Source organism: Salmo salar, chromosome ssa02, assembly GCF_905237065.1.
Source record: "Salmo salar chromosome ssa02, Ssal_v3.1, whole genome shotgun sequence".
In the NCBI taxonomy this organism is placed as follows: Eukaryota; Metazoa; Chordata; class Actinopteri; order Salmoniformes; family Salmonidae; genus Salmo; species Salmo salar.
Genome location: NC_059443.1, coordinates 2,514,246 through 2,523,771, shown reverse-complemented (window position 1 = coordinate 2,523,771; position 9,526 = coordinate 2,514,246). Strand labels below are relative to the sequence as shown.

General features: G+C 46.1%; 1 protein-coding gene across 1 annotated transcript; it reads left to right on the top strand.

Annotated features, from left to right (window-relative positions):
• Positions 1-284: 284 nt before the first annotated feature.
• LOC106590798 (neurensin-1) lies at positions 285-9,055 on the top strand. The gene is made up of 3 exons (XM_045696605.1): positions 285-428; positions 5,182-5,450; positions 7,537-9,055. The coding sequence occupies exons 2-3, from the start codon at positions 5,265-5,267 to the stop codon at positions 7,933-7,935; spliced, it is 585 nt and encodes a 194-aa protein (XP_045552561.1). The 5' UTR covers positions 285-428; positions 5,182-5,264; the 3' UTR covers positions 7,936-9,055.
• Positions 9,056-9,526: the final 471 nt, after the last annotated feature.

The window sequence follows — 9,526 nt, the reverse complement described above, 5'->3', positions numbered from 1 at the left end:
TAACATGACCTTTATGAATTATGAAGCCTGTATGTGCTTTATATGTTGTTGTTTTTTGTATTACATAAATGGTTCAAAATTCACAAAAAGTGATGAAAACTGACGCAAACTATCTCATAGAACAAAACATATTAGATCTCCTAAGCCTGTGTTTACCACATACCTTGGTTGCAGCGTTTATCAACAAAAAAAAACGTATTTCCCATAGACTTTGTCCAACGAACCATGGCGGAGTTAGTGCCTACAAAATGACGCCATTCTACTTCCTCTATTGAGCATGTCGACGAGACATGGATCTGACGCCTGCGCAGAAGCCAGCGTGAGTCTGAATCGTCGATTGGGAGACTGTCGGAGCGAAGAATCTAGAGTGATGGGACCTGAGTGAAGGAACAGCCGCGAGTGATCCCTCTCCAAGCCGGTTATGACAGGTACATTTCAGCCTTCTATGCGTTCGGATATTGCTTTAACGGTTTTTTAACGGGTTTATAGTGGAAACGACTGTAATAAGCTATCTGATGTGGATTACATAATAGTGGTGGAAATATGATTCGTTGTATGGCATTTCAACATCTGGAAGTGACATTTAAAATGAGAAAATGTCTTGATCTGCTGTCAACGTTTAGGGTGGGATTAACTGTCGAGTTTTGTATTTATTTTTGAAAGAACTAGACAGAAGACGTGTTGTCAGACTCAGATCAATAGTGTTTGTAGTTTTGTAAATAGACAGTTGACTTCCCAATCTCAACTTTATTTAGCCTATAGCATGCGCCTGGTGTGGCGTGGAAATCCAAAGCAAATCCGTTTACTTTGACGATAACAGCTTGTAGCCTAATCGATGACATGGTTTGATGCTATTATCTTAGATAAAAGATGTCTCAAGGGGACTGTGAAAGCAAGACGAAGGAAGGACGTGTGTGTCAGAGCAGTATGGCGTCATGTCTTACGTCCCTGCCTCCTTGGGTAGAGCGGATTCACATTCAGCACCATGGACAGCGATAGCTCTCTCTCTCTCTCTCTCTCTCTCTCTCTCTCTCTCTCTCTCTCTCTCTCTCTCTCTCTCTCTCTCTCTAGCTCTGTAGTCGCAGTCATTGAGTTATAAAAGAAGGTCGCATTTTTCCGGTTTACATGTTCACCGCCGGCAAATAGCACTTGTTTCCTTCGTGTTTTGGTTTAAATGTTAATTATTTGAGATTGTAGAATGGGTTTGGTTCCAATCGGTGAGAGAACATGATCAAAACAAGATCAGCTGTATTGACCACTGGCATCCTCGTGACCTTATAATCGGTATGACAGAGGTTATTATATCGGCTACGTTGTCGTATCTGTTGTGTTTGTTTACTTGACAACTAGGTTTGTGTTTACATGGAATATTACCCATCAAAGCATTGGATTGGAACAGATGACGCTGTGGGCTCTTCAGAGACATATTTATTATGTATGATAGAGATTGTCAAGGAGTACACAAACTATACATATTGCATATCTCATTATTAGCATTTTTCATAATACTAAATGCTGAATATTTAGTCATTATTTTGCCATAAGCACATTCGATTTTATTTGACCTTTATTTTAAAGACCAAGGTCTCTTTCACAGAAAAGCCCTGCATACACATCATATACAAAATACAAAAAAATACAACTACATCATTCCACACTGACTACATTTAGACAACAGAACTGTTATTAATTCAGATAGAGTCTACATCAAACCAGCAGGAAGCAGGCATCAGGTAGCAGGTAGCAACATCAGGTAGCAGGCAGCAGGTAGAAGGCAGCAGGTAGCAGGCAGCAGGTAGGAGGCAGCAGGCAGCAGGCAGCAGGTAGCAGGCAGCAGGTAGCAGGTAGCAGGCAGCAGGCAGCAGGTAGCAGGCAGCAGGTAGCAGGCAGAAGGTAGCAGGCAGCAGGTAGCAGGCAGCAGGTAGCAGGCAGCAGGTAGCAGGTAGAAGGCAGCGGGTAGCAGCGGCAGGCGGCAGGTAGCAGGCAGCGGGTAGAAGGCAGCAGGTAGAAGGCAGCAGGCAGCAGGTAGCAGGTAGAACGCATCAGGCAGCAGGTAGCAGGCAACAGGCAGCAGGCAGCAGGTAGAAGGCAGCAGGTAGCAGGTAGAAGGCAGGCAGCAGGTAGCAGTCAGCAGGTAGAAGACAGCAGGTAATAGGCAGCAGGTAATAGGCAGCAGGTAATAGGCAGCGGGTAGCAGGCAGCAGGTAATTGTCAGCAGGCAGCAGGTAATAGGCAGCAGGTAGCAGGCAGCAGGTAATTGTCAGCAGGTAGCAGGTAATAGGCAGCAGGTAATTGTCAGCAGGTAGCAGGTAATAGGCAGCAGGTAGAAGGTAATAGGCAACAGGTAGCAGGTAATAGGTAGCAGGTAAAATGGGTAGAATATGTGATAGAAACCAGCCCTTATGTCCCATGTAACCACAATGTGATAGAAACCAGCCCTTATGTCCCATGTAACCACAATGTGATTAAACAGGTAACAGGTAGAAACACAACCTAATATCCTGAACAGGTAGCAGGCAGCAACACAACCTAATATCCTGAACAGGTAACCGGTAACAGGCAGAAACACAACCTAATATCCTGAACAGGTAACAGGTAGCAACACAACCTAATATCCTGAACAGGTAACAGGTAGAAACACAACCTAATATCCTGAACAGGTAGAAGGTAGCAGGCAGCAACACAACCTAATATCCTGAACAGGTAACAGGTAACAGGTAGCAGGCAGAAACACAACCTAATATCCTGAACAGGTAACCGGTAACAGGCAGAAACACAACCTAATATCCTGAACAGGTAACAGGTAGCAACACAACCTAATATCCTGAACAGGTAGCAGGCAGAAACACAACCTAATATCCTGAACACGTAGCATGTAGAAGGTAGCAGGCAGAAACAGAACCTAATATCCTGAACAGGTAACAGGTAGCAGGCAGAAACACAACCTAATATCCTGAACAGGTAGAATGTATAAGGTGGAAGGCAGAAACACAACCTAATATCCTGAACAGGTAACAGGCAGAAACACAACCTAATATCCTGAACAGGTAGCAGGTAGCAGGCAGAAACACAACCTAATATCCTGAACAGGTAGAATGTATAAGGTAGAAGGCAGAAACACAACCTAATATCCTGAACAGGTAGCAGGCAGAAACACAACCTAATATCCTGAACAGGCAGCAGGTAGCAGGCAGAAACACAACCTAATATCCTGAACAGGTAACAGGTAGAAGGTAGCAGACAGAAACACAACCTAATATCCTGAACAGGTAGCAGGCAGAAACACAACCTAATATCCTGAACAGGTAGAAGGTAGCAGGCAGAAACACAACCTAATATCCTGAACAGGTAGAAGGTAGAAGGTAGCAGGCAGAAACATAACCTAATATCCTGAACAGGTAACAGGTAGCATGTAGAAGGTAGCAGGCAGAAACACAACCTAATATCCTGAACAGGTAACAGGTAGCAGGCAGAAACACAACCTAATATCCTGAACAGGTAACAGGTAGCAACACAACCTAATATACTGAACAGGTAACAGGTAGCAGGTAGCAGGTAAAAACACAACCTAATATCCTGAACAGGTAACAGGTAGCAACACAACCTAATATCCTGAACAGGTAACAGGTAGCAACACAACCTAATATACTGAACAGGTAGCAGGCATAAACACAACCTAATATCCTGAACAGGTAGCAGGTAGAAACACAACCTAATATCCTGAACAGGTAACAGGTAGAAACACAACCTAATATCCTGAACAGGTAGCAGGTAGAAACACAACCTAATATCCTGAACAGGTAACAGGTAGCAGGTAGCAGGTAGAAACACAACCTAATATCCTGAACAGGTAACAGGTAGCAACACAACCTAATATCCCGAACAGGTAACAGGTAGAAGGTAGAAACACAACCTAATATCCTGAACAGGTAGCAGGTAGCAACACAGTCTAATATCCTGAACAGGTAACAGGTAGCAACACAACCTAATATCCTGAACAGGTAACAGGTAGCAGGTAGAAACACAACCTAATATCCTGAACAGGTGCAGGTAGAAACACAACCTAATATCCTGAACAGGTAGCAGGTAGAAGGTAGAAACACAACCTAATATCCTGAACAGGTAACAGGTAGCAGGCATAAACACAACCTAATATCCTGAACAGGTAACAGGTAACAACACAACCTAATATCCTGATCAGGTAGCAGGCATAAACACAACCTAATATCCTGAACAGGTAGCAGGTAGAAACACAACCTAATATCCTGAACAGGTAACAGGTAGAAACACAACCTAATATCCTGAACAGGTAGCAGGTAGAAACACAACCTAATATCCTGAACAGGTAACAGGTAGAAGGTAGCAGGTAGAAACACAACCTAATATCCTGAACAGGTAACAGGTAGCAACACAACCTAATATCCTGAACAGGTAACAGGTAGCAGGTAGAAACACAACCTAATATCCTGAACAGGTAGCAGGTAGCAACACAGTCTAATATCCTGAACAGGTAACAGGTAGCAACACAACCTAATATCCTGAACAGGTAACAGGTAGCAGGTAGAAACACAACCTAATATCCTGAACAGGTAGCAGGTAGAAACACAACCTAATATCCTGAACAGGTAACAGGTAGAAACACAACCTAATATCCTGAACAGGTAACAGGTAGAAACAGAACCTAATATCCTGAACAGGTAGCAGGCAGGAACACAACCTAATATCCTGAACAGGTAACAGGTAGCAACAGAACCTAATATCCTGATCAGGTAACAGGCAGAAACACAACCTAATATCCTGAACAGGTAACACGTAGCAGGTAGCAGGTAGAAACACAACCTAATATCCTGAACAGGTAACAAGTAGCAGGTAGCAGGTAGAAACACAACCTAATATCCTGAACAGGTAGCAGGTAGAAACACAACCTAATATCCTGAACAGGTAGCAGGTAGCAAGTAGCAACAGAACCTAATATCCTGAACAGGGACAGATGGGTGATTCAAAATGGGAGCAACACTGTGGCTCATTCAGCATTGTATCTCTCTCCCATAATAAAACTGTTTATGTGTGTGTGTGTGTGTGTGTGTGTGTGTGTGTGTGTGTGTGTGTGTGTGTGTGTGTGTGTGTGTGTGTGTGTGTGTGTGTGTGTGTGTGTGTGTGTGTGTGTGTGTGTGTGTGCAGGCAGTGGCACCTGGTGTGTGTGAGGTTAGTGTGGTGCTGTCTCTCTCTATCTCTCTAGACAGAGCTGAGGTGAAAGGGTCAGGATGGCTTCAGCCTGTGCTGAGATCTGTGGGTCAGACTATGCTGAACAGACGCAGCACGACCAGCGATATGGCGTCAGATCATACCTCCACCAGTTCTACGAGGAGTGTACAGCCTCCATCTGGGAACGCGATGAAGATTTTCAGATTCAGAGATCGCCTAGTCGGTGGAGCTCTGTCTTCTGGAAGGTATGATACATGAGAGAAGAGATATTGGGAGGGTATTGGGCCAAGGTGCTGTAAACATCCTGACATGGTCTGGGTAGTGTATTGAGCCAGGTTACTGTAAACATCCTGACATGGTCTGGGTAGTGTATTGAGCCAGGTTACTGTAAACATCCTGACATGGTCTGGGTAGTGTATTGAGCCAGGTTACTGTAAACATCCTGACATGGTCTGGGTAGTGTATGGAGCCAGGTTACTGTAAACATCCTGACATGGTCTGGGTAGTGTATTGAGCCAGGTTACTGTAAACATACTGACATGGTCTGGGTAGTGTATTGAGCCAGGTTACTGTAAACATCCTGACATGGTCTGGGTAGTGTATTGAGCCAGGTTACTGTAAACATCCTGACATGGTCTGGGTAGTGTATTGAGCCAGGTTACTGTAAACATCCTGACATGGTCTGGGTAGTGTATTGAGCCAGGTTACTGTAAACATCCTGACATGGTCTGGGTAGTGTATTGAGCCAGGTTACTGTAAACATCCTGACATGGTCTGGGTAGTGTATTGAGCCAGGTTACTGTAAACATCCTGACATGGTCTGGGTAGTGTATTGAGCCAGGTTACTGTAAACATCCTGACATGGTCTGGGTAGTGTATTGAGCCAGGTTACTGTAAACATACTGACATGGTCTGGGTAGTGTATTGAGCCAAGGTTACTGTAAACATCCTGACATGGTCTGGGTAGTGTATTGAGCCAGGTTACTGTAAACATCCTGACATGGTCTGGGTATTGTATTGAGCCAAGGTGCTGTAAACATCCTGACATGGTCTGGGTAGTGTATTGAGCCAGGTTACTGTAAACATCCTGACATGGTCTGGGTAGTGTATTGAGCCAGGTTACTGTAAACATCCTGACATGGTCTGGGTAGTGTATTGAGCCAGGTTACTGTAAACATCCTGACATGGTCTGGGTAGTGTATTGAGCCAGGTTACTGTAAACATCCTGACATGGTCTGGGTAGTGTATTGGGCCAGGTTACTGTAAACATCCTGACATGGTCTGGGTAGTGTATTGAGCCAGGTTACTGTAAACATCCTGACATGGTCTGGGTAGTGTATTGAGCCAGGTTACTGTAAACATCCTGACATGGTCTGGGTAGTGTATTGAGCCAGGTTACTGTAAACATCCTGACATGGTCTGGGTAGTGTATGGAGCCAGGTTACTGTAAACATCCTGACATGGTCTGGGTAGTGTATTGAGCCAGGTTACTGTAAACATCCTGACATGGTCTGGGTAGTGTATTGAGCCAGGTTACTGTAAACATCCTGACATGGTCTGGGTAGTGTATTGGGCCAGGTTACTGTAAACATCCTGACATGGTCTGGGTAGTGTATTGAGCCAAGGTGCTGTAAACATCCTGACATGGTCTGGGTAGTGTATTGAGCCAGGTTACTGTAAACATCCTGACATGGTCTGGGTAGTGTATTGAGCCAAGGTGCTGTAAACATCCTGACATGGTCTGGGTAGTGTATTGAGCCAGGTTACTGTAAACATCTGCTTGTTCAGCGTTTGGAACCCTGATCCTGTCTCTCCCTCCCCCAGGTCTGTCTAGCGTTAGGAACCCTGATCCTGTCTCTCCCTTCCCCAGGTCTGTCTAGCGTTAGGAACCCTGATCCTGTCTCTCCCTCCCCCAGGTCTGTCTAGCGTTAGGAACCCTGATCCTGTCTCTCCCTTCCCCAGGTCTGTCTAGCGTTAGGAACCCTGATCCTGTCTCTCCCTCCCCCAGGTCTGTCTAGCGTTAGGAACCCTGATCCTGTCTCTCCCTTCCCCAGGTCTGTCTAGCGTTAGGAACCCTGATCCTGTCTCTCCCTCCCCCAGGTCTGTCTAGCGTTAGGAACCCTGATCCTGTCTCTCCCTCCCCCAGGTCTGTCTAGCGTTAGGAACCCTGATCCTGTCTCTCCCTCCCCCAGGTCTGTCTAGCGTTAGGAACCCTGATCCTGTCTCTCCCTTCCCCAGGTCTGTCTAGCGTTAGGAACCCTGATCCTGTCTCTCCCTCCCCCAGGTCTGTCTAGCGTTAGGAACCCTGATCCTGTCTCTCCCTCCCCCCAGGTCTGTCTAGCGTTAGGAACCCTGATCCTGGTGACAGGCCTCATTGTCCTACTGGTGGGCTACGCCACCCCGACTAAGATCGAAGCGTTCGGGGAGGACGAGCTCCTCTTCGTGGACAGCCATGCTGTGCGCTTCAACCGAGCGCTGGACGTGTGCAAGCTGACGGGCGCCGTGCTGTTCTGCGTGGGTGGCGGCCTGATGGCCGTAGGTCTCCTCCTCTCGGCCTTCTCTAAGACCTACTCCAAGGAGGAGCTGTACCTGCAGCAGAAGTTTAAGGAGAGGCTGGTTGATATCCAGAATACGGTCCATCCAATCACCAGAGGCCCTACTCCGGGGGAGAGTAAGATCCCTGTCACCCTGTCTAAAGTGCAAAGTGTCCAGCCCAACTCAGAGACATAACAGTTATCAATGTAGTAGTGAGAGGTAGATCATCAGTGGTGTTCATGTGTCCTTGTTCCTAACCCTTCTAAAGGTCAGCTTACGGCATCTTAGTACTACTCCTTAAAAACAAACCCTGTGTATCCAGCACTTACACTAGTGGCTGCAGGAGGAATCGCACAGCTCCTTTCATGTAACGCTGTGTTATAAAGGCTGCAGGAGGTTTCACACAGCTCCTTTCATGTAACACTGTGTTATAAAGGCCGCAGGAGGTTTCACACAGCTCCTTTCATGTAACACTGTGTTATAAAGGCTGCAGGAGGTTTCACACAGCTCCTTTCATGTAACACTGTGTTATAAAGGCCGCAGGAGGTTTCACACAGCTCCTTTCTGGCTGTGTTATACAGGCCGCAGGAGGTTTCATACAGCTCCTTTCAGGTAACGCTGTGGTAGTGTCAACTACTGGCTGGGTTACAATCAGCCTACAGGATTAATGTACCTAGATCAAGAAACTAACAGACTCATTGTATAGAGCAGTGGTTCTCAACCTGGGGTTCTTATCCTATCCACAGAGGGTACTTATCCTATCCACAGGGGGTACTTATCATATCCACAGGGGGTACTTATCCTATCCACAGAGGGTACTTATCCTATCCACAGGGGGTACTTATCATATCCACAGGGGGTACTTATCCTATCCACAGGGGGTACTTATCCTATCCACAGAGGGTACTTATCCTATCCACATGGGAACTTATCCTATCCACAGAGGGTACTTATCCTATCCACATGGGGTACTTATCCTATTCACAGGGGTACTTATCCTATCCGCAGGGGGAACATAGCGTATCCACAGGCAGAACTTATCCTATCCACAGGGGGTACTTATCCTATCCACAGGCAGAACTTATCCAATCCATGGGGGGTACTTATCCTATCCACAGGCAGAACTTATCCTATCCACAGGCAGACTTATCCTATCCACAGGGGGTACTTATCCTATCCACAGGGGGTACTTATCCTATCCACAGGCAGAACTTATCCTATCCACAGGCAGAACTTATCCTATCCACAGGCAGAACTTATCCTATCCACAGGGGTACTTATCCTATCCACAGGGGGTACTTATCCTATCCATAGGCAGAACTTATCCTATCCACAGGCAGAACGTATCCTATCCACAGGGGGTACTTATCCTATCCACAGGCAGAACTTATCCTATCCACAGGGGGTACTTATCCTATCCAAAGGCAGAACTTATCCTATCCACAGGCAGAACTTATCCTATCCACAGGGGGTACTTATCCTATCCACAGGGGGTGCTTATCCTATCCACAGGCAGAACTTATCCTATCCACAGGCAGAACTTATCCTATCCACAGGCAGAACTTATCCTATCCACAGGGGGTACTTATCCTATCCACACGGGGTACTTATCCTATCCACACGGGGTACTTATACTATCCACAGGCAGAACTTATCCTATCCACAGGGGGTACTTATCCTATCCACAGGCAGAACTTATCCTATCCACAGGCAGAACTTATCCTATCCACAGGGGGTACTTATCCTATCCACAGGGGGTACTTATCCTATCCACAGGCAGAACTTA

What these genes read in the sequence shown, in the direction of transcription:
- LOC106590798 (XM_045696605.1), top strand. Translation starts at nt 5,265, where the DNA reads ATGGCTTCAGCCTGTGCTGAGATCTGTGGGTCAGACTATGCTGAACAG. An exon ending in GGAGCTCTGTCTTCTGGAAG is followed by an intron (nt 5,451 to 7,536) that starts GTATGATACATG and finishes CCCTCCCCCCAG; the next exon opens with GTCTGTCTAGCGTTAGGAAC.